At 34.3% G+C, this 26,342-nt stretch overlaps 1 protein-coding gene across 5 annotated transcripts in view; it reads left to right on the top strand.

Annotated features, from left to right (window-relative positions):
- ZFPM2 (zinc finger protein, FOG family member 2) overlaps positions 1-26,342 on the top strand; it is a 503,464-nt gene that overhangs the window by 79,565 nt on the left and 397,557 nt on the right. For 4 of the 5 annotated variants that reach the window (XM_050802221.1, XM_050802224.1, XM_050802223.1 and 1 more), the window contains exon 2: positions 22,429-22,587. The exons of the other annotated variant lie outside the window; for it this stretch is intronic. In XM_050802221.1, coding sequence (XP_050658178.1) covers positions 22,429-22,587 — 159 coding nt within the window. The remainder of the gene's footprint in view (positions 1-22,428; positions 22,588-26,342) is intronic. 5 annotated transcript variants of the gene reach the window in all.

Genomic DNA, 26,342 nt, shown 5'->3' with positions numbered 1-26,342 from the left:
TGTTTATGCTTCCTCCAATTTTCCACTTTCTCTCAGTATTTCCTAAAGAGTCCAGAAAGCATTCTTTTTATCTGAAATGAAAGTTTATTTTTGTTTTCACAGAATAAATGTGTATCTTTAGTATCACCATGTGTCTTCTCTAATTAGAAACCTTTTTCTTATGTTCTTGTAAATAAGAAGGGAGTCATTTAATTCTTAGTGCATTCGAACACTAACAACAGTGATGGTAGGATCCACATTTTATCTAATCCTGTTTAATCACAAAATAATGTGGATCCTCACCCACTACCTGAATCTGAAGGCTCTGGAACTGTAGAGGGAGTTTCCCAGCATAGCCACTTCCTCTTTCTAGGTGTGTGATGTTTTATTTCAAGAGGTCAAAATAAGCACACTTCCCTCATGTTGATCTGTCCCGTATTCCCTCCCCCCACCATACAATGGTTTTGTATAATTATTAATAAAGGTATTTCAAACATAATACATTGACAAATTTTGAACACTTAAAGTATATAAGGCACCATGTTACATTCGTAACATAATTGGACACATGTAATTTATAGCTTCTATGAGATCGTATGTTAGTTTTACAGATGAGAAATGGAAACTCAGAATTTCTGAGACTTGATCACAGTCAGCTTGTCAGGGCTAGAGTCAAGGTTTAAATGCAGGAATGTCTACCTTCTACTCTATCCTAGTTGTAGGCAAGAGCCAGTCATTGTTTTCCAAGTGATACTTCGTAGTATGACTTTGAAGACTAGTGATTCAAAGGGTCTATTAATTGCTTTTTGAGCTCTGTACCTTCAAGTGTTTAAGCTTGTGACTTTTATTACATTTCCATCATTGCTGTGTCTTTTAATGTCGTTTTTCCATTGTTTACAACCACCATATTTCTACATTTTACCATAGCCTCTCTGGTCATGCTCATCCATATCTCTCAGAACCAGTGTGTATCAAGTTAAGCTTGCCCATGATAGGAAACAAAGAAAGAATGAAAGACGTAGGGGTGTGTGTTGAGGGGGGCAGCTTTCACATAGCATATTCCTTAGATACATGTGAATATACAAACATTGACTATAGGAGTGCTTCTCTGGTTGTGCCTGCTGAAGAGTTTTTCTAGGCTGCCTGGCAAGAATGTGAGTAGTTTATGTTTGATAGAGTGTGAGTACCTGCCTTTCTCTTTCTTGGTGGGAGTGAACACTGTGTACCTATTCAGTGTGATTCCTTGACATGAGGAAGAGTTGGATTCCTATTTGTAACACATTTCTGCAGTAATATGTTCACGTTGTGTTTGTGGCTGTGGGAATGAAGAACAGGTTAAAGGCTCTTTGACAGTAATAAATGTTCAATATGGAAAAGGCCCTTCTTAGATAAAAGATGTGAGGAATGAAGATTGGTTCAGACATCAGGAAAAGAGGTTCTTAATCTGCTGATTTGGTTATAGCATAAATATCTTCCGTTAGTGCATGTTTATCATGCTTTACTTTTTATGTTGCATTTCAAGGACAATGAGGAAGACTCCTGACAACATTCACTTACATTAGAATGGCCTTTTAGGGTCTAACAAAACACAAATATTACTGATCAAGAACATAAAGCCAGTAAGAACTAATTATTGTGTTTCAGTGGCTGTAAGAATATTGAGCTTGTTCATATGATATAAAAAAGTCCTTGTGCTCTGTGTTCAATAATTTGTAGTATTCATTATGCGACTTTTATATATTGCCAGTAACATTATAACCAGGCAATTTTCCATTGAATATCTGATTAAATGTAAATGTTGGTGTTGATTACATATTACTCAAGAAATAACACAAATGAAACTTCAAATAATGTATTTTTATTTTGATTTAAGCAACAAAAACCCCACTCCTACGAACTCTGACCATCATTTCCAGCATTTACTCTGCTTCTGCCATCTCATTAGTTGTATATTTCTCACACTACTGTTCCATCCCCCACTATCATATCTTATCTCTTTCAGCTCCTCCCTTTTACCAGCATAGCAATCATCAATCTCAAGTATTGATGTCATAGTAAAGATATGCATCAAAATAAAAAAGATTACTAATATAAAAGGGAACCGCTTTAATATGATTTCATGTACCAGATTTTATAATCACATAATTTAAGCAACATAACCTAATCTATAAATACCTAATAAATATTCTTGGAACCATAAAGATTAAAAAAATAAATTTTATCACCTTACGGCAAAGTAATTTTGCTGTACTGCTTTTGTTGATCACTGTTTAAATTCATGTTTTTCAGTGTATTTGTTCATGATCATTATTAATTTTAATGCTATAGCATAAGATGATGCTATTTGGTACTTTCTTTTTATGGTTGTTTTTTCATGTTTAAAATTGTCTTCAAAATGATAGTATTTAATAGAGCTACTGAGGAGATTTTGCTCTTAGAGATACATGAAATAGCCAACTTTCTGTCCCCTGAAATATTGTTCCATAAGAGTAAAGAGGTCTTCTTTGACAACTAAGTTTTATTAAAATTTCCCATAGTTTGTTGTGCCATATACAAGACTTATACCGGTGATATGCGATATATATAAACACAACAAATTGTGTTTGTTTCTCCAGACAGACTTGATTTCCCCTACCCTTTCCCCTACCATGTGACTCCTGTTGTCAAAGCCGAAATAACAGGAAAAAAAATCAGATATGTGCATATACCATGGACAAATCAAGTGTAGTGACTAAAGTACCTTTCAGCTATAATGAGAGGTTAAATCAGCTACATCAGATCCTCATGGGCCACAGATATGATTTGTTAACTTATAAGGAAAATATAAGATATGACAGTCAAAAGATATCCACAGGTCACTTCATGTATTTTTTAAAAATTTGTAACAAAAAAAGACAAACAGCAAAAATTTAGGATGCAAAGTCCACGCAAAGGAGCTCAGAAACTTTACTTAGATCTTTCATTCATTCAGAATAATTAAGCTTAGTTCTAGCAAACTTGTTCTTTTGGTTTTTTAATCTAAAGCGGATTAGAACTGACTACATAAAGATCATATTGTTTGTTTTTCATCTAATATATATTGAACACTTCTCTGTGTCATCAGCATTCTTCTGAAACAGATTTTGAAAGAAAGATTGCATAGCACTCAGTGATACGGATTTACAGATTTTGAAATCAACTTCCCTTGCCATTTAGATTGTTTCTGATACCTCTTTTAGAGCAAACATTGTGCTGGATTTTGCTAAATGATGATTTTTGTCTTCTCCAATTATTTTTTAGAACGGCAGTCCCCAACCTTTTTGGCACCAGGGACTGGTTTCATGGAACACAATTTTTCCAGGGATGTTGGGGATAGGGGAATGGGTTTCAGAATAAAACGGGTCTGTCTCACATCATCAGGCATTAGATTCTTATAAGGAGCATGCAACCTCTAGACCCCTCACATGCACAGTTCACAACAGGGTTCATGCTCCTGTGAGAATTTAAGGCCACCACTGATCTGAGAGCAGGCAGAGCTCAGGTAGTAATTATCGCTTGCCTGGCTGCTCACCTCTTGTTACACCTGTTATATATGTAGTGTATATATACATATTGGTGCATACATATACATATAATTGGCACTTTATTCAGCAAATGTGTGGCGCCACTTTGTGGAAGATAACCGATTTATTTGGAGCCATCACATAAAAACTGTGCTGAGACAGAGAGAGAGCATGGACTGGCTGAGTCAGTGAAGCCTTCTGTGAGGAACAGAGAGGACATTTGATCTCAAACCTGAAGGACGAATTGAGTCAGCAGAAGTGGAGTGTTCCAGGCAGAGGGAAGAGCAAGTGCAAAGACCCTAAATTAGGAAAGAGCTCTGGGGTTGGAAGAATTAAAAGAGGGCTGATGTGCCAAGATCCCAGGGAGGAAGGGAGGAGTCTGAGTTTATCTCCAAGAAGTAGGGCCAACGGCCAACTGGTTCTTTTGTAGGAGTTTGTGGGCCATGATATAGATTTTGGACTTCATCCTACGTGTAGACAAAAGACATAAAAGCAGAGGAGTAATAAGATGTAATTTATATCCTGTGACAAGCAATGGATTGTAGGAGTGGTTGGAATGGGTTCCTGCAGATTAGAAAGCTGGTCACTGCATTAGCCCTGGTGAAAGATAAAGGTGGCTCAAAATAGGGACATAAGAAGTGGAGATGGTGAGAGGCAGTCAGGTTGGGTTGTTTCGGAGGTAGAGCTTTTAAGGACATGATGGATTTGATGTGTGCCTGAAAGAAAGTGAAGGATCAGTTATGACTCCTCACTTTGGGGCTTGAGAAAAGTGTGCATTTAATGGTTTAGTTGCTGTTGTTCCCTCTAGATACAACTTTCATGAGGACAGGGACTTTGTCTCCTTTATTCACTATTCATACCCACGAGCACAAGGCATGCTAAGCTGGAGAGGAGATGCCTCAAAATATTTCTGAGTAGTTATTATAAAGCTTTAATACATGATTTAAATTATTTGCCGAATACATTTCCCCTTAGGTTGTATTTTTATTTTTATTTTTTGATAGTTTAATATTCAGAAGCTCTAAGATAGATTTGTGATGCTTTTTTTTTTTTTTTTTTTTTTTTTTGAGACGAAGTCTCACTCTGTGCCCAGGCTGGAGTGCAGTGGTGCGATCTCGGCTCACCGCAACCTGCGCCTCCCGGGTTCAAGTAATTCTCCTGCCTCAGCCTCCCCAATAGCTGGGATTACAGGCATGCACCACTGCACCTGGCTAATTTTTTTGTATTTTTAGTAGAGATGGGACTTCACCGTATTGGCCAGGCTGGTCTTGAACTCCTGACCTCAGGTAATCTGCCCGTCTCGGCCTCCCAAAGTGCTAGGATTAAAGGTGTGAGCCACTGCCCCTGGCCTTTGTGATGCATTTTTATTTTGATTTTTTATATAAATGTATGTCCATTTATTTATTGCTTTGTGATTCTTTTATTGTGTCTAAAATATCACTGCCTGCTCAAAAGTTTGATTAATAACCAATTTTGCTTCTTATAGTTATTATTTTGTGTTTAATTCTTTAAAAAAATCTGAAATTTATTTTATAAATGATATAAAATAGGAACTAAAATTGATTTTTTCTAACTTTACTGTTTATTAAATTCTTACAAATAGTAGTCTATTGCTAAGTACTGGATGGTGTTTTTATTGTGTGATTTTCTTCGATGCTTGGAATATATGCACTTATGGTATATATTTAGGTGTATATTTAGGTTGGACTATAGTATTTGTTTTCAACTCATATAACTATTTATTCCTTACATACTTTAGAGGTGCACTTTAATAGCATAACCACTAGTTACATATAGATATTTAAATATAAATAAATTAAAATTAAACATAATTAAAAATTCTGTCTCTCAATCTTATTAGCCCTATTATCAGTGCTCAACATTGCCACCCGGGCTGAGTAGTACTCATATCAGACAATGCAGAATTATAGAATATTTCCATCAGCAAGAAAAGTTCTCTTGGACAGTGCTGCTCTAGGGAGTCTTTTTTTGTTTTTTTTTTTAAGTTTCTAAAAATTCCCCAAGGAATTTTAAAATTGAAGACCGTGATATATTTACTTTGGGGATTATTGGTATCTCGATAATATTTGGTTTCACCTTCTAGGAATGTATTATGCAGGCACATTTATAAAACAGACTCTTTGTGTTCTCATTAAGTTTGGTGATTTTTTTTCAATGCCATCTGTATTTTTGGTCAAGATTAATTCTAGGAGTTTTTTACTGTTTGAAATTATTTAATCATTAAATACAGACTTAATTTAATAATCATGTAATAAATTTTGCATTCTTCAGTCATTTTTCAATTTTGGTTTTCTACTTTAAATTTTTAAAGTTGAATAAGCTTTTTAAAAGTAATTTTGTGTTTAATGTATTTTCAGGCTTGTTAGTATAACATTCTGCTTAATGTTTAAAACAATGTTTTATTGCTTTTTGCTCTTTAAATTGCATGTACTTGTATTTACCATTTTCAAAGTTTAAAAGATTTTTAAGATTTCCCCTACTTTTTCTAGAGAATCTCAGGGCCATCATGCTCTGAGGTACTCTAAGACCTTAAGATGATTCTATATGTTCTTACCATGATCTGCCAGGTGCATTTCATCATTTGCCTTCAGGTCATCTTACTTGTTTTACTTTGGAGTTTTACCTGTTGTTTTGATGTGTTTCCTAGATCCTCTGAAGTTAGAAAACTGGTAATAGGGGAAACTAGTATTTGAACCCCAAACTATCAGAACCATTCACTTATACTTTTTATTAAAAGGGGTACTTACACTTTTTAAAAAAGTTGTTTTTAAGAAAAATTTGATTTTAAAATTATATTTAATTTCCAGTTACACTGCATTGTAATAACATTTGATTTTTAGAAACTATTGAGCTTTGGAATTCCTGTTATTTCATCAGTGTTTGCAAGTAGTTTATGGAATCTTGTAAAGATTTATTCCCTGTTTTTAGGAAACAGCGTGATAACACCTAATTTTGTGATGTAGGTGTTAATCATGAATTGTGTTCAAATTGTTTATATCCTTATATTTTTTCCTCAATATGGCATTGTAGTAACAATTTGTTAATATTCTCCACTCAATATAGTATTGCTATTGGTGTATTTTAACCAAATTATTATAATATTCATTTGCTAATTTATTAAATCTTATGTGATACCAATATTGTCAACCTTTCTATATTTTCCTTTTATGTTGACTCGTAAAATCTTGCCTATTGTTTCATTTGGAAGCATCTTAACATGTTAAGGTGTTTATCAAGTAAACAATTAACATGCTTTTTCTCTTTGATTTGTTCAATTAAATGTATTCTGTTCAACCTCTTAAATATTGCATTTTATTTTAGTGTTTCTTATGATTATACTTTAATTTTGTCTTTATTGAATATTATTAATTATTGTTTTAGTGTATTTAAACATGTGGAAGACAGGAATCCTATTCAATGGTATCTGAAAATATTACCCAATTGGTTTAAAAAATTTATTTTTATCTAATTATCAAAATCAAAATAATTTAACCCCTCTTTAGAGAGGAATGAAAATGGGATGCTTTGGCTTCCTTTCAGCACCACTTCCCTATTCTCTGTTAATCTAATCTGTGTTTGCTAACCTTGGTAAAATTTAGTTCCTCTTTTAATATATATTGTCTAATATTTTATTTTGTTAAATTAGTCCCGACAAGCATTTAGACTCATCAAAATCAAACTTTTATTTGTAATTTGACATTTATAAAAAATTATCCTTTTATCTTTAGCTAGTTTGTGGTCCCTACAAATTACTTTTTAAGCACAGTTTTGCCATTCTTAATGGCTAATTATTTATCACTCTTGAGAGAACATCTTTTAATAAAGTCTATAGAAATTATTCATTATGATGTAGTTTCTGAGAACCAGAAAATTGGAGACTGTTTTGGTCAACATTACACATAAATTTCAGAGTTAACTGAATATCATATTCTTTCATAGCCTTTCCCTTGCAAAGTTATGCTAGCTTTCATTTTTTTTGTTGTCCTTTATTTTTTTCTTTGCAGCTGATCTATTTTGGTAGAGTGCTAGTTTTGAGGGTAGAAAGGTAGACTGGGGGATAGAAAGATGATTCTTTACTCTTGCTATTCAAAAATATAAAAAAGATAAACTTAGTGTTGATTTTGTTTGTTTCCCTTAATCTCAAATATGGGGGCTTTCTTCAGGCCTGGAAATTCATAATTATGTGTAAATCCTTCGTGTTATACCTACTGCTAATTCACCATTTTCTATTTACTTAAATGTAGGATTATGTATTATTAGTGGGTTCAGCTCTATAACCCGTCTTCCCTGGTTTTTCTTTACCACCTCTCATCTTTTTAATCTGTTGTTATTATTTTCTGCATTCTCATGCTCTTTGTCATCATTTGTCATCAGCATCACTAATTTAATTTTTCTACATTATCAAATATGCTATATATTGTCTATCATTATACTTTTAATTTGGACTATTGTGATTTTTATTGTAGTGCTTCTTATATTTTGTTTATTTGAAAGAACGCCTCCAAAAATCTTACTGAAAACATGAAGTTAATTTTTAAAAAATCATTTTATAAAGTAATTATTTTAAGGAGAAGAAAGTTGAGACTTTTTTTTTCAGTCATTAGCATGTTGTTTGTCCTATGTTCCACACTTTTCCTCCAGCTGGAACTCCCAACTCCTAGGTTCACTTAACATACACATTTTTACAGATATATAGCCTGGCTCTAAAGCAGAAGATTAACCAACTTTAGGATTTTTGTGATTTCCTTCAGCTTTGTCTTGGTTGCTGGTTATTTCTCCTCCTTGGAGATGAAATGGTAAAGTTAGGATGACGCAGTGTGCAGTGTCTAGCGTGATTGCTGGCCAGGCACAGATAGATACTCAGTTCATGCTATTTTCTTCTTATTGATAGTCCCTGGTAATATTTACGATCTCCCTGGCATTGCAAACAGAACAAAATTGCCATACACTTGGAAAGCTAGTCATGCTAAGGAACTTTGATGATTATTGGTGTTAAAAAAATAATGTAGATTTGGCCCTAGGCCCTAGGTTTTGACTATTGCAGGTAGTCAAAAATGAAACAGTTTAAAGGAGATATCGAAATGATTTAAGAAGCTGAAGGACAAGTTGCTTATTTCCAGAACTGAGAATACGTGTGCTCTTTCATCTTCTGTGTGCAGTATTTTTTCTTCAGCCAGTTCCAGGAGGATTTTTTAAGGGAGTGGCTTTGCGGCTTCATCCGCTGGAACATATTGGAAGTGTACCACTATATATTGTGGAAAACAGAATTTATTATCTAACCTATTTTAACATTTTTTCATTGGAACAGATTCATTCCTCTTTTTTCCCTCTTTGTTTTAATTTATTTGAGATTTAATGATGGAGTTAGTGATCTGCCACATTCTATTTGACATCTTATTACTTGATGATCCTGGATATACAAGCTGTTACTGTAAAGGAGGGGTTGCTTTTTAAAATTTTAACTCAGCACAGTATGAATCCAAATTTTTCCTCGTTGATTTTTTTTTTGTCAATCTGTGGAGTTCTTAAGTACTTTTACCATATTTAAGACAACTCAGCTCGCTTTGAGTCATGTTAAATAGTCAAACTAACTCTAACCTCCTCAGTGAAGGAACTTCTTTCTCAATTTTGCAACTTTCCCCAACATAGATACACATACACTTTGGACTTTATTCTCCACTTCACATATTGCCTTTCAAAAGTTTGTGAAAGGTTCAGTAGCTGTGTGTGGAATCCTGGTAGATTTCTTGAGAATATTTTAGATCCTGAACTCATTAACAGCTCATAAAAACATCAGATATTCCTGCCCTTCCACCGTAACTCCCAATAACAGGCCACTTATTATATAGTAAAAACAAATCCAAAAATACAGGTAATGATTTCCAGAACCTAATTTACAGCTACCTCATTTGTGCCACAGTTAACCCTCCAAGGGCTCTGGGAAGCATGATGAAGTGGAATTCCCCCACAATTTCTTCATAAGCCAAATCTCCATATGACACATGAATAATTGGCAAGTGCAATGAGTAAAATAAATAGTCAAATTGATATCATATGTCTGTTCACTGGTGGAAACAAGGATTCATAGGAAATAATGCTATAGAATTACTGAGTCAGGTTTTCTATTGGGGGATATGCCAGAACTCCAGGGAGGACAAGGGTGTTCCTGAGCAAAGTAGACCTAAAATATGGAGGGAGCAAAATGACCTCAGGGATTTGCTGATGTGAGATAATGGTCCACTCTTATTGTGTCCCTCACACTCTTGAAGGAGGGTCATAACTCAGATCTGCTTCACTTGACCCTTCCCAGGTTTGGAAAACAAATCGGTGTGTCCCAGTGTGGGGTCTGTCTTAGAATAACCTGGATGGCAGACTGAAAGTGCTGATTCCTGGGTCCTATCCTAGAGCTGCTAAATTTTTGAGAGTGGGGCTTGAAAGCCTATATTTTTATCAAACTTTTGGCATGAATATATTATACACTATAAAGTTAATGTACATAGGGGAGGCCTAGAGGATACGACTAGGGATAAAGTAGTGAATGGCAGAGCCAATGGTAGGCACCACAATATTTTTCTAAAAATGCAGATGGAACCTGACTACATTTTCACAAAACTCTTCCATACTTTTTTGAGGCTTGAGCCAAACGTTAGCCCGACTCCAAGATAGAATGCTGGAATGAGGAAGGTGGTGTGGTGTGGTGTGCTGCTAGGCAACGGGTGAATGAGTATTTCCTTCCTTTTTGCTATCAGAAAGCATAGGGCCACAGCTGGGGGTTGTGGGGTGGGAATCAGATTAAATGCTTTAATTGTTTTTTTTTTTTTTTTTTTTTTTGCATTTGCTGATAAGATTTACTTGTTTATATTTTTATAAGCCAAGAGTAAAATATTTTAAGTGTATCAAAACAGGGGATGGGTAGTGAAAGAATGATTTTTTAAACAGTAGAAGGGAAATAATAACTGAACTAGAAAAAGATAATTCACACATGAAAACCAATATATTTTACTTCACGCTATTTACACTATGCTGGTTGTAGTTAGTAGTGGCTCAATAGCAAACCAAAATTACAACAAAGAACAGTAACAGAAACAAACCAAAAGCAAACTAAAGAAAAGCATTAATTAATGTTTAAGGCAACTATTTGAAAATAGGAAAATGTTTATTCATAGATCTATTCCAGTTAAATGTATTTGTCTGTCTCTGAGGTCTTAGAAACCACGGATTTAAGAGCAACATGAATTAAATGTCCAGGAAGGTGCGAAATCCTCCATACTTGTTGCCAATGCACTGAAAGTTAAGTAAGTCCTGACAAATCTAACATTCTGGAATTATCTTGAAGAAAGGGATGTACATTTTTTCGGTTCCAGTAAGAGAGGGCTATTGGCTGAGTAGCTGCTGATGAGATCCTTTCTGGGTCTTCATTAAGTGGAAGCTATTAAATCAACATTGAAATAAGAACTTTACAACTTATCCCCTTCAACAGATTTGGTAAATGCATTTTGACTCTTACAGTTGAAGGGAGAAAATGAAATTCCATTTAATTAGAAAAGAAGCTACTAAGCCTGGTTTTCTTCCTGCATATGATGCCATATAGATGCTTGTATCAGGAGTGCATAGGTGTGTCTCAGGGAGGCTGGCGCAGAGTTTATGATACAAGTATTGGAGTACTGCGAGCTGCCAGAGGAGAGTTCATTTATGTGAGCTCTCCACCTTTTGGCTTACCCTATAACTTCTGCCTGTAAAGATGCTTGCTTTTATTCTATTGTAGGCTTTGTTGCCAAAGGCAGGGGATATTTTCTTTTTAAGATAGCCCTTAGATGCTTCCTCCAGGTTGCGATTGCTGGAGCAGGGTGGGCAAGCTAGTTTTGTTATCACTGACACCCTACCCACTCTCCTAATCCTCCAGAGAGTAAGTGTTCTTCTTAAAAATATAGCTATATCGAGTGCCTCCGTGTCTTTAGACACTCTTTTAATGTGCTAGTATAAAGTAAAAGTCTTTTTGAAGATATGTTTTATAGGGAAGTGCTTTTGGGAGACTCTTGAGATGTTCACTGGTACTGAATCGAGGTAGCTTTATGGTGGTTTAATGACAACATAGAACACTTGTAATAAAGTCCTGTGTTGATATGTGTCCCAGGGCATGTTATAATTAGAGCGGATTGAACATGTTGATTTTGTTTTCCCCTCCGCTCACATGGCTCCCTTCGTCTTGTCAGGGTTTTGCAACTTGAGATCTGTCGGAGGTTTTCTTCATCCCCTAAAGATGAAAGAGATCTGCCAGAATGGAAATTTGGAAAATTACACATACACCTGTGAAATTAGCAAATTCGTATAAAGTTTGTATTCCAACCCATATGGGGGATCTACAACAATGCTTTGTTTTGTGTGAGGATTTTTTTTTCTGGCTGCGCAGAGAACAAGTGTGCAGGACCGTACAGGCTTAGAGAGAATATTCATCATTATTTACTGTGTCAAACCCACAAGGAGGGCCAAATTGGTGATGTTCCAGGAGTAGGAGGCCACACCTATTTGTGAAAAATGGAACAGATTTCTGTCGTTGCCCTCACTTTGACTATTTGGTTCAACGTGGTGGTGGTGCTAAGACATGTCGTTTTGTTCCCCGCGTTTGTGGGTTAACAATGAAGGCTGCCTATGTTGCGGTCCCGTAAAATCCCACAGACTACACATAATCAGGTGCATGAACCTGATTATAATAAGGTATTGGAGTGAGGAATGCTGAGCAGTGGAACGTGTGTGATCTGGCCAGGACCTGTCCCCTCAATCTGATTGTCATTGATTAGCCAGCTTTGCCTGGTTGGACAGAGTACCCTTGCTCATGTCTCAGGAAATGTTAGGCTCTCAAAAGAGGGGATGAAGAGAATTCTTTTGCTGTTGGAAGGCCTTGCTCTTCAAAAGACTCAAGCAGCATGCCATAATTTTAAAAATTGACATGCCGTCCCCTAGCTTTGTTCTCATGTCATAGCCACACAGTGGAAGATTCTTTAGTAAAACAACATCCTGGTCAATTGTTTGCATTATCCAGCACTCTTGGCAGATATGTAGAAGTAACATTTGGGATCAGCCTGAAGTGGCTACAGGTCTATTCTATCCCTGAATCATCTGAAAGAATGTTGTTATTTGAGCATTTGCTGGACTCTCTGACATCATTTGGAAGAACAATTAACCAGCACTAAATGAGTAAACCTAACCTGTCACTTACCAGGATTTGTCCAGGTGAAAGGCAGGTTGATTACAGATCATCAGTTGCAGTACACAAAGTGTCTATCCATAATTGAGGAAAGGAGTCTGTATAAACTGTAAATTATTGTACTCTTTGTATTAAATGACAATAGTGTAATAAATAGAATTTATACTATTACGAAGTGACTTTGGGATAGCATTTATATTCCAGCATGGTTGTTCCAAACTTGGGCGTACATCAGAATCACCTACAGGCTTTGTTAAAACACAGATGGATGGCCCCACCCCACAGAGTTTCTGAAATTGGTAGATCTGGAGTAGAGTCCGTTTCTAATTTGCCTTTCTAACAAGTTACAAGGTGACGCTCATGCTGCTGGTCCAGGTACCAAACTTGGAAAACCCTGTGGGCTGATCAACTGCTTGTTATCAGTCAACGAAGCCAGACAGCATTTTGGAAGCAGTTATTTTATTAAAATTTCTTTTTGGAATGTTTTATCAATAATTAATTGAATAGGAAAAGAATCGCTTTAATAGGGCAGAATCAGAATCCGTGTTCGAAAATGGAGAATTATAAAAGAGAAATTGACCTACTTGTTGAAATGTGGGCTAGATACAAATTGTATTAATTTAGAAGAAAAAGTTTACATATGCAGTGACTAAAACCCGATGCAAAATTTTTTGTTGATTTTCTTCTCTAATTAAATGTTTCCTCCTCACATCTTTGTAGTGAATTGATTATATTGTCTTCATTTCCTCCATGTAGCTGTATTGTTATACATGAAACAAAGAAACGTATGCTGAATGTTTTTAAGGACCACTCTTAATTCATCTTTGCCCTATGAAACGGTTTAAGAAACTTGGTTGCCAAAGCCCTTTTTTTAGTGTTGTTTGGCTACTGCTTTTGTTGTTGTTTTAATTTAACCTGTACATTGTCTGATTCGCTCTAGCAGGAGAAGGAAATATAAATCCATTCTGGAGTTAAAAGACTCTGTGCCCCATTTTAAAAATTCTTTTATACCTATTTTTAAAAATAGAAATCACTTCTCTTTTAGTTGTACTGGCTTAACTTTGTTATATAAACATATAGGGTATTATCTACTAATTTTTGTTGTAAACGTATTTGGTAGTTTTGCAGAATTCAGTTTGTTAAATAAGAATAGTAACTATATTTTGATGGTGCTTTGAAATTTCTAAAGAATATGTATATATGGTATCTTGTAGAAGTCTATAAAGTTATAGATTTTGATTAATTCATTTATGCCACATAATATATATAAGGAGTTATGTGTATAGGTTCAGATCCTTTCCTTTCTTACTCATAAGTGCTTTTTAAAAAACATCTAACATCCTACATCCATGCTTTTGATGTTTTTGTTGTGGTAGCAGTTCTCACTTTGGGGAAAAAAAATTGCTGCTTGTCTTATTTCACATCTTCAAGCTGACTTCTAGCAGGCTGAGACCAGGAAAGGACCAGGAAAGGACCATGGATTTCACACTGTCCAGTGGGATAAACTTTCTCCAACAAGAGTAAAAAAAATAATAATTTGACACGGTATGTCTAGATTTTTTTTTTTATTTGCCCGGTATTCTCTCACTTCGATTTGGTCTCCAACTTTATCACAATTAACTTCAACTGCAAAATCCTTATTTTAGTAAATATTAAGTGCCTTGGCTAAATGCAAGGCACCATTCTTGCTGCTTTCAGTTACAAATGTGGGTAAGATAGAATTATAACAGAGGAAGTGAGAAAAATGGACAGATAGCTGGAATCTAGGGTGTTATATGAGAAGCCTTTCCTGCCCATCCTGCCACCAGTCTCATATCTTGTGAATATAAAGTTTGTCTCCTTAACTGGATTATCCACTCACTTTGGGCTGGGGCCATCTCATCTTAGACACTGTTGTGATCTCAGTGCTAGTCACAGTGCCTGCCATGTTTAGCACCCTCAGTAAATATTAGTTAAGTGGATAATGAATAAGTTAATGAATAAATAAATACATGAAACTCTCCTAAAGTAAAGAGAATAAGCTAATACATAATGCCTTTCATCTTTTGTACTTACTTTCTATTAGGGGCTTTTTATTATTGAAATGTATCTCAATCATATAAAAATACATCATTTTGGTAATGAATATACTTTTGTATTTTTTTCTTGATAGGGTTACCATCTTCAATAGACTGAGATAACTTTATAGGACTCTGAACTGAGACCTGATTACAAAATATTTGAATTTCAATGCCATCTCTGTCACTAACTTCCTGGGTCAATGCACAAGGCATGTACTAATGAACTGAATTTTCTCAATGCCTGAGTTACTTCCTGAGAGTAAATTAGTCATTAGAGATTCTAGTTCAAATTTGCCTGTATTTCTTCCCCTGACTTTATTTTTCCTGTGATATCGGTGTTTAATCTACTATGTAGGATTAGTCGCTGCTTGCGAGGCTTGTGCATGTTCTAAGAAAAATTATTTTCTTGTTAGCATCATTCAGTTAATTTGAAGGTTCTCAAAGCAAGGCATTTCAGGGGGAATAACATTTACATAATTTAAATTGTTTTCAAGTTTATGTACAAAAACTGTTAATACCACCATCTATAAAAATGGCCAAAGACTTTGTAGCAAAGAATATTACTCCATTTTTATAAGATTAAAGAGTACATTTTTTCTCCCTAAAGAAACAATTTGAATAAGACCTGACCCCTTCCCCTTCATTTTACAATGGTGTGTGGTCAAATTGAATTCTCCATTAAAAATTCTCTAATATCTTTTTTTTTGCATTAACATTTCAAAACTCAATTTAAATATTCACAGATCTCGTTTTTAATAAACTTAACGAAATTCAGGTAATTTCCTTCAACTTTCGTGATTGAAGGACAGCAGTTGGTACAGATATAAAAAAGATGTACAGCTATGAGCAAAAGCCCAAAATCAATTATATATACGAAATAACATAACACATGGAAAGAAATTAATCAAAAAGAAGAATTTCTACCATATGATTCTCTGGTCTGCTACCTGCAGGCAACAAATGTAAATGAAAAAAATCAACATTCTTTTGGCAGATAAGAGAAAAATTAATAAAAATGTTTCCTTCCTACTAGATCCCCTGATGCAACTATTGTTAAAAGTGAGTGACTGCAGGAAGAACTTGCTCGTTTAAAATAGTATTTTCTTAGACTACAGAAATAAGATTTTATTCTTGCTGTTAAGCTCAATTACATGAGTTAGTATGGGTTTGCACTGTCCAAAGAGTGTCCCTCTTCTCTGCCCCTTCTCATTAAATGGCTCTGTGGGATATGCATGAGACAAATGTAATAGGAACCGAGTGAGAAGCATTTTGAGGTGTGCCTACAGGCTAATGATTCATGAGAAAGTCTGCGTATAGCAGCTGAGAACTCTAAGAGAGGAACTACTGAGAGCCACAAGATGTGCCCCAGATAAAATTAGTAAAAACATATTAGTACTTTCAAGCTAGAAACGTTCCTACTGAATAATTAAGAGAGGAGAGAAACATTTTCCTGGGATTAAGCTTTTTAATTTAGAGTTCGGTTATTCCCAATACTAATTGAACAAACAGGACATATAAGTACAGAACATATCATACTAAATTTTTCCTATTAGAAGAGCTTTATGTTTTGTATTTTGTGAATGTTATGCTGAAATTAACAGAAATACAAGTCAAGAATACAGATTGTTAGGCAAGGAGACATCCAGTTTTAGTGTCAGTCCAGTGCTTTGTTTTCATCACATAGAAAATGTAACAAGTTTAAAATGAAAAGTTATATTTTAACTCCTTTTACCTGTCAACTAAAATAGAGTATACCTATGTAGAATTTTGATATATTTGTGTATTTATATATTAAATATATTATATATTAAACATGAACCAGAATTTATCCCTTTTTTATATTTATATTTCGAAAGGTAACATCATTTGACAAATGTGGCTGAACTGTGATGTCATATTGTGTTTAAAGAAATACATATGTACGTTTCTTCCACTGTGTGATTTGGAGGTTCCTTTTGTTTTATATACATTAGAGATCTCTATTTGCCTGCTCATTCCTTTGTGTGAGTGGATCTTTTGCAAAAGAGTTTAAAAGAGCATAAAACAGGAGCTGGCAACTTGGGAGAATACCACCATTTTCATTTTCATTCATTGATTAAGATTTTGAGAAATGTATTCCATTGACATAGATTCTTTGTTCTGTGCACAAGTAAAATGACATAAAGTTTGTGATGGAAATTTTAATTTTTAATATTAATAATGCTATCTGATATTAAAATGATCAAAAATGGGATACATTGGGAAGCTCTGGAATAAAAAGGTTTGGAAATATTTGTGTGCTTTCGGGGGCAAACTCACCTAGTGGAATTTCTATGCACACTGTGATGGATTATTTTAATTATTGGGAATGATAATATTTTAATGTGACTTTCATCCCACCTGTCAGTTGCAATCAAGGCTGCCCAGTATTCTGAAACAATCTCATTTTGCTAGGTGGCTAGTCTTGTGCAGCTTCTAGAATGCTTAGAATATTAATGCATGAAGAGGAGATTGAATGCTTTCTGTAGTTCCATAATGACAGAGTGTCTTGTTTTAATCAAAAGGCATGCAATACCAAGCTAAAGTAATGTATAATACATTAATGCCAATAACTGTTTAAGAGGAAAGGTCCCTTTTGTGGGATATTATATCAGAGCCATAGAAGTTGGCATTTCTTTCCCCTGTTAATACATGACAATGTATATTAATTTTTGTAGAGCTTAATTTCATTCTTAGATGCTTCTTATTCTGAAGTGCTTTGAAGTTATCTGAACAAAGACAATCTGGCATTTAGGTGAGGGTTGTTGTTCCATTTATAATAGGCTACCAAAGTAGAAAGTTATTATTGAGACAATGTATGTTGAAAGATGCATGTATTTGATTTAATATTTACTATGTTGTTCTTTATCATTTCTTACATTTCCTCATTGTTTTGCTTATTTTGCATCATTTTCATCCTTATTCCTCAGAATGCCTATATATTTTCTCATCCTCTTTATTTTTTTGTTTTCAAATTTTCTTTGTCACCTTCTAGCTCTTACTCCAGTGGCTATGGATGCATTTCAGAGATTTCTTTAACCCCCTGAAATTGTAGCAATAATTTTCTTATAAATTCATTTATCTGGGGGACTAAGTGCTCCCTTACCTGCTTCTTAACCATGCAAATCCACTTTTTAAAATTTCATTTTATTCAGCTATTACATTACCAGTGTATAGGGTTAGACTATTTAATCTTTGATATCCCATTTGTCATTTACAAACTGCAGATCATTGAAACAACCACCAAATGAAAAATCATCTGATATGCCCACCTTAGGCCCAGCTTGCACAGTGCAGCTGTTGGTACTGCCTAGATGAAAAGCTTCACTGTACATTGGGCTGTCCATCAGCATCGTTAGGTGTGGTGAATCTACACTTCCCTTCTTATCTTCTGCTTTCTCTCCAGAGGGCAAAGGTAGCTGTGGCCAATTCAGATGGTCCTGGGCACACAATTGCCTCTCTTCTCTGAAAATGGAAGTACTACTTTGCACTCACCAGAATTTCCCAGTTATTCCCATTATTCAACCAGTATAGAATATGAGAGGATGCTTCCTCATTTATTCTGAGAGACAATGAACAGCATTATGGGCCTAACATATAGCACCACGGTGTTCATAGCTTGAGGATGTAAAACTAATCAGTAGTATTTTTTAATGAGGTAAATATTCATATTTATAAACATTGAGACTATTAATTCTGGTGAGTGTGTTTGAATATCTATAAATCAGAAGAAATTGAAGAGCTGAAATTCAGATTTCCTCACACTTGCCTGCCAAGTGGCCTCAATCAGAAGTAATTTTCTCCATGAGGGCACATGGAGCTCAGTCGTGAGCCTTTTCTGAGTAGATATTATTATTTGTGTCAAATTATGTGTGGTGATTTTTCTGAAGTGGACTTCTGTGCCCACTAATCCATACACAGGAGGTTCCTTCATTCCCTCCTTCATTGGTGCTATTAATTGTACTTGTGCTTCAAGTGTCTCTTACCCTTTTAAAATGTTAGTTTATGGCCACCGATTATGTGTAAGGTTTTCCTGTTAAAGAAACATGCAATATAGAGAGTAGAGTGAGATCGGATCTTAAACCATAAATACTATGCATTTTAAAAGAAACCTTTTTCCCAGAGCCTGATTTGATGGCATAGCTAAAGAAATGGTTAGTTATTTTACATTTTAAAGTACAGTAAATTATATAAAGCTGACACTTGCTTTGGAAGAAATACAAGTTGGTCACCAAATGACCTTCCTATGGCCTGTTTTAAATATTGACAATGAGATCTCATGTTCAAAAAATTTGGAACAAATGAGCTTAGTGATTTTTCACCTTTTATTTGAATTTTGATAATTCATTTTTAAACATGTAGGTGCTTCTTTTTAATTCCATGCTTGGAATTGCAAAGGAAGAGCCAACATGTAAAATAAAACAACCCTGAAATATATAATACTAAGATCTTATCAAAAACTTTGATACGTAAAAGATTATATATATATAAATATACATATGTATCTGTGTATATATAAAATTACTGTAACATGACTTTGAGATTTAAAAATAAATAAATGCTTTGTGTGTACATTTTTCTTTCAAATTTTCCCATGAGCATTTCAATATATTTTTAATACAGTGATTAAATTTAAATTGATGTCATATTATCGAAGCCAATTTGTCATTGAATATTGTAAATAATTATTCATTACATATCATTCTTAGTAAATCCTCTTCTAAAAAAGTATGTATGCCTAGAATTTCATTTTGTAAAAGGAAAGCATATATATTACTGTTACTTAAACATGTATAATATGTATACATTCTTTTTATTATATATGGGCTTTTATAATTGAAGAGCATCCAGAAATAAAAGAATTTCTTTTTCTATTTTTCATATTTTATATATGAAAATATCTGTTAGAGCTTTACTTTTCATTAGTAAAACTCAGAGCATATATTCCAAAAGAAGCATATATTTCAAAAGAAATATATATTGTAATTTCTGTTAAAACTGATATTAAAAGTTACTTTACATATTGATGTAGTGTGAGTATAAATTATGTAAATAAAAATAATAGTAATTATTTTATTTTTGATAAGTCTATAAGACTATCTTTCTGACTTTGGGGAGGGGTCTAGTATTTTGGTTGACTTTCAGTAATTTGAGAAGAGCAACAAGAGAGTTTTCAATTTTTAAAGATGAGATCATTAAGCATCTATGAATAAATAATTATGTTAATAGGAATTAACCATTTTTTAAGTTACCTATGTTTTAAAGTTGTTTCTGAAGCAATGCATTTATAACTACCAAAGACTGGTTTACATAGTAGTATATTAATTAAAAGTATTTTTAAAATCTCTTGGCTCATGCCTGTAGTCCCAGCTTCTCCAGAGGCTGAGGTGGGAGAGTCACTTAAGCCCAGGAATTTGAAACTGCAGCAAGCTGTGATTGCACCTTTGTATGCCAGCCTGGGCAACTGAGCCAGACCCTTTCTCAAAAAATAATAATAATCTTAAATTTTCACATTAACTTTTTCACTTGTCAGTTGGAAACCTTATTCTAGTTAACTAACCTCCTGAACTTCATTTTTCAAATCTGCAAAATAAAAATAGTCATAATTCTCATACTTACTTCACTGGATTATTTTAAAGATCATGTAAAAAAGTGCTTTGAATAGTATTTCATTTTGTATATATACCATAATACATCCATGTAACAACACTGCACTTGTACCCCTTAAATTATACAAATAAAAAAATAGAAAGTGCTTTGAAACTCTTACATGAAACAAATGATGTAGCTCATGTCTTCTTTTGATCAAATTTGTTGTTATAATTACATTTTTTGAAAAAAAGAAATATTCTATTAATTATAACAACAAATTTGTTACATGGATGTATTATGGTATATATACAAAATGAAATACATAAATGAAATCATGTAATCTATTAATGCTAAGTTCTCATTAGACTTAGCATTAATAATTGAACTTATCTCTTGAAATTATCAAATAAATGATTTAAAGGTTGCAATATTTTACATTATTACTATTTTATATATCTTTGCTTGTCTTGCTCTTTGACATAATTGTTCTAAAAGGTGAAAGATTATACATTTTAAACTTGAAACAGTTAATAAGATAAAATCTAATATGAGATGCATGACTTTTGAATGTGGTTGGCGCAGAAACAAAATCCATGGTTCTTTTAACCCTCTACCTTGAGCAAACAAAATCCATGGTTCTTTTAACCCTCTACCTTGAGCACACAGAATGTATAATAAAACACAATATGACCAGAGTAGAATTAGGGCATCCTTTTTTTCTTGACATTTGCTCTTTTGAAGAATGAAGGGTAAAACACATTTTTTAAAGGACAAAGAGACTCTGTAAGAAATTTTCAGTTGGATGTCCCTTCATTTAAACCCATCCGATTATTTTGTCTAGGCCAAAATGTCATATTAATTGAATCCTTTGACAATTACTTTTTGGGGAAACACTAGATACGATACTTATTTCTATTTATGTACATAGATATAAAAATTGTAGTATATGTACCATTTTAAAGTATTTATAAGATTGCTCCTTAGGCCCTGGAAATTTCCTAGCACATATCTAAAAAGTGAGAGTGAGAGGCTGCCTGAGCCTTTGAGTATTTAGCCTGTCTGATGAGACTGCTGCCATGAGTGACAATTAGTACAAATTACCATAATTGTGTTCTTTGGATAAAATGCCACATCACTTCTTTGGGAGCAAATGCAGTTTCTACTTATTAAAATGAGTTGGTTACTTTGATTCTTTAGAGGCAGCCAGAAATTCACAATCAGCCCAGTGGTATTCCCATGTAGTCCACTTCAGATCGGTCTGAACAACTCCAGCCCTCCCTTTCCTTTCAATAAAATAGGTCCATTAATGTAGCGCCCCTCACTCTCATTCTCTCCAAGGGAGTTGTATTTTTATTACTGAAAAAGTATCACATAAATACAAATTACATTTTTTCATTAGAAAACCACTTTTCATTTCAGAAAAAAATTCAATTAATTATGAATAGGGTTATGCTTTCATCAGGGAGAGAAATATGTAATTTTTCTTCAAGCCTCAAACACATATAATGAAATCTTTTCTCAGAATCCACTCTTAAGATGGATTTTTAAAAGTATAGACTTTATTAAAATCTCAGTTCAATTAAAATGCATTCAATTACTTTAAATCTTTATTAAAATCTCAGGTAAAATTGTACAACAGTGTAAAAGAGACTTGTACTCTTTACCAGGCAGTTAATTCTAACAAATGAACATAAAGTGCACAGTTTTGCTCTTAAAGAGGGAATCAAAAAAATAAGTTTGGGGCTTGAGGTTGGGGGTGGGGAAGCAATGGAGATGCAGGTTGCTTTCTATGTTATAACTTCTGACACTGGTTTCCTTGGATCTTTCATCATAGGTCATTGTTCCTTGTCTATACAGATGTAGCATTATCTTGTGTGAGTCCCCTTGGTGGTACTGCTTAGAGTATATTATTTTTCTCACCACTGTAACAACAAAAAGGCTCTATTTAAGGATTTTATTTCACTGTCTTCCTTGGATATTTTTGGTACAGTGTCCCTGATTCTTTTTCAAGGGCCGCTTGAAGATGCCATTGAAGATGAGGAAGAAGAATGTCCATCAGAGGAAACAGACATCATCTCCAAAGGAGACTTTCCATTGGAGGAAAGCTTTTCCACAGAATTTGGGCCTGAAAATCTGAGCTGTGAAGAAGTGGAATACTTTTGTAACAAAGGTAATTGTTGATGGTTCGATGTAATATGTGAGTCCACTTAAATGATTTTGTAATGTTTTAAAAAATGCATAATAGTGCTCAAAGTGCTGACAGATAATTCAACCGTCTGAAAACAAGTACAGATTTTTTTAAACATAAAATTTTATTTCGAGGGACACGAGTAACTCCACTCTAATAACCAGTAATTTTTTCTATTGAAACAAATATTTTCATGTTGATTGGCCAATTAACTATGCACATTCTTCATGTTATTGGCCAATTAACTGTAATATATTTAATGTTGATCATTTATTCATTCATTCTTTCAACAAGAATTTATTGAATGTTAATTGTTTGCAAGGCACTAAATTAGGCATTAAATATTAGCACTGAATGAGGCAGAGAGTTCTCAACTAAGGTTCCAGCTCATTCCTTTTGAAAACCGAATGCTTTAGGTGTTTAATGTTGACTTTCAACAGTGAGGATGGTGCTTTGGGGATATTGTCAAATAAAAAAATACACATTCTTTCTCCATTCTAGATACTTTTTTGACACATTAACAATATAATCCAAGAAGCACTTGAGACATATCGCAACTTATTTCCAGCCATGACTTGGAGCCAGATGGCCTTGCCAGTGACTTAGTTCTCATGGAGCATATATACTCATTTGTTTACTTTTTTCATAAGTCAGTTTAAGGTTTCTCATGATTCTTATATATTTATTTTTGATTGTTTTGCAAGTCTTTTATCTCCTCCTGTACCAATGTACAGTTTTCACAAATGCTTGGATCACTTCCTTGGTTTAGAACAGCTGCTTTTGCAGAGGGCTTGACTGGAAGTGTATGTCTGTTTCTGTATGTCTGTGTTTGTGTATGCACCATTTTTATTCAGACATGTTTGTTTCTTAGGCAGATAAATATAATAAAGTGGACTTTTTGTTTGTGTGTGTGTTTGAATATGTTAATCAGACTTCATAGTCTCAAATCAAGAATGCCATTGTAGCTTCTCAAAAAAATGTCAATTCGCGTATCTTGGTGGCCATGTATGTATTTAATCATTAAAAGTTCCAGTATCATTTTCTCTTGTTGATGGTGTCAACAAAAAATGTCGGAAACAAAAGATGTCAGTCAGCTCCCATCCCTGTCGTCAGTAGAACCCCAGGCCCTAAAACTGTGGAAACAGAGTGGCACCTGGACACACTGAAATTCAAAAAAATCTCCTTAATCATGTAGACCTCAAGATGACTTGTAGCATGGTCCTTGTCTCCTACATCAGAGATTTTTAATTGAAAATGAGAAAAGTATGAACAAAATAGGCTTTTTTCCCTAGTGTTGACTCAGATTTCAAGCCAAATTAATATTTTCCTTAGTTGCTAGAACCATTTATTGATGATATGTAGCTATGGCAATAAATCTAAGCTGGCTGGAGATGGATATTTTTTAAATTTATGTTTGAAGACATCTCAATTTTTTTTCTTGTTAGGAAATATATCCTTTTGTGCATTGTAGAAGACCTACCTTATGTTGCGATATTGCAATAAAGAGAGGAGCTGAGAGTTAGAAGGTGGATAAAAGAGTTAATGTATGGATTCATACCTTTTGTCAATTTAATTCATCCAGGAAGGCAGTATGATAGGTATTACTGTATGAATTGCAAATTTTGGGAGGATCTCTGGTTAAGGGCTATGTTTAATAAAAGAGTAAAGAACTCCAAGTTTTAAGGTAGTAATTTCCTGGGAGAAAATAGATTTATGGCAAATGCTTACATGATGATGTAACTGTGGTCTTAGGACAGTCACTCCAGCTGTACTAACCAGAGTCCTGACTCATGAAAAATAATGACAGGCCTTTAGGAGCTAAGAAAAAACATTAAATTACAATTGTTCTGAACAGGATTCAGTAGATATTATTATTAATTATTTTATAAACAGTTGGAAAAATGTTTAATGTCAGATGTACGTAAAATAATACTTAGTATATGATATAGAGACCATATTAAATAATATATAACCTACATGTATTATAAGATAATTCTGTAATGTTTAGTTTGAAAGTAGAAGGTCATAATGGGTGGGAATAATAATTCTTATTTTCACATGATATTTGTCAGGATAAATAGCAATATTACTATTGATAGGAAAATAATTTCATTATTTTACTCTCACAGAATGTATGACCAGGGAATTCCCACTGAAGTCAGTTGGAACTGGTACAAAGGAAAGACAACTCTTTGATAGATTTTTCATCCCTTGAGGTCATGCAAGGAATGCTATCAATTCTTCACTTAAGTTGATTAGCTACAATGGAAAGAGAATATTTTCTCTCTGGAAAATTAGAAACTAATCTTTCTGTTGAAATTCTCAATTTTTCTCAGTGACACATAATTATATTTTATTGCCAATTGTGAGGAAGAGGACAGATTAGCAATTAAAAGAGTAGAAGTGACCAGGTCGGTGACTCACGCCTGTAATCCTAGCACTTTGGGAGGCCAAGGCAGGTGGATCATCTGAAATCAGGAGTTTGAGACCAGCCTGGCCAACATGGCAAAACCCCATCTCTGCTAAAAATACGAAAATTAGCCGGGTGTGGTGGCGCACGCCTATAATCCCAGCTACTTGGGAGGCTGAGACAGGAGAATTGCTTGAACCCAGAAGGCGGAGGTTGCAGTGAGCTAAGATTGTGCCACCACACTCCAGCCTGTGTGACAGGAGCGAGACTCCATCTCAAAAAAAAAAAAAAAATACTAGAAGTATTTAAATGGTTAACAATGCCAGTGTCATTACTGGAAAAGCAAATAAGACATATTCCTCTGAAGAAAAATATTTTTAGGCCGGGCACGATGGCTGACGCCTGTAATCCCAGCACTTTGGGAGGCTGAGGCGGGAGCATCACCTGAGGTCAGGAGTTTGAGACCATCCTGGCCACTGTGGCAAAACCCCATCTCTACTAAAAATACAAAAATTAACTGGGTGTGGTGGTGGTGCCTGTAGTCCCAGCTACTCTGGAGGCTGAGGCAGGGAGAATTGCTTGAACCCGGGAGGCAGTGGAGGTTACAGACAGCCGAGATTGAGCCACTGCACGCCTGCCTGGGTGACAGAGCAAGACTCCATCTCAAAAAGAAAATAATAATAGTAATAGTAATAATAATAATAATAATATCTTGGGTTCATTAATGAAACATACTTTTTGCACATGGTTTAAATCATTTATGACAATTTAAAAATTGTTGATATTTACTAGAAAAGGAATTGGATTATTTGGAAAGTTTCTTGGTCTAAAGGCTACCCATGATCAAAATTTACCCGTGACCTACTTACTTATGTGGGTCCCAAGCATAAAGATTTTGTACATTGAATGTTTTTTTCTGTTAAACAAAGGATAGCTTGAAAGTTCAGATCAAAAAATGTGGCCAGAAGGTCTGAGTTCTCTAAACAAGATATTTTGACACATTATCAGGGGAGCATACTGAGGATACACATAGAGTTACTACCTATTTTTCATCATATTTTAGCAACTGGATTTTGTATAAAACCAATCATATGTTATCATAACTTTTTTAAAGAAAAAGAAAAACTCTGTACATTTCTGAAGACAGCTTATCATGAAGTTTCTACTTCCTTTTGAAATTGAGCATCTATATTATACAGGATATTTTCAGTGATTAACTAAAATTATAGTTCTTCAATGGCTCTTATTATTGTAATACTTTTCTCAGTTCCACACTGATATTATCTGTGTTCTTGTTGAAGGGCAAGTTTTTCTACAAGTCTCAAAG

The sequence above is a fragment of the Macaca thibetana genome, chromosome 8, assembly GCF_024542745.1.
Source record: "Macaca thibetana thibetana isolate TM-01 chromosome 8, ASM2454274v1, whole genome shotgun sequence".
NCBI classification, from domain to species: Eukaryota; Metazoa; Chordata; class Mammalia; order Primates; family Cercopithecidae; genus Macaca; species Macaca thibetana.
This window is presented reverse-complemented; position numbering and strand designations above follow the sequence as displayed.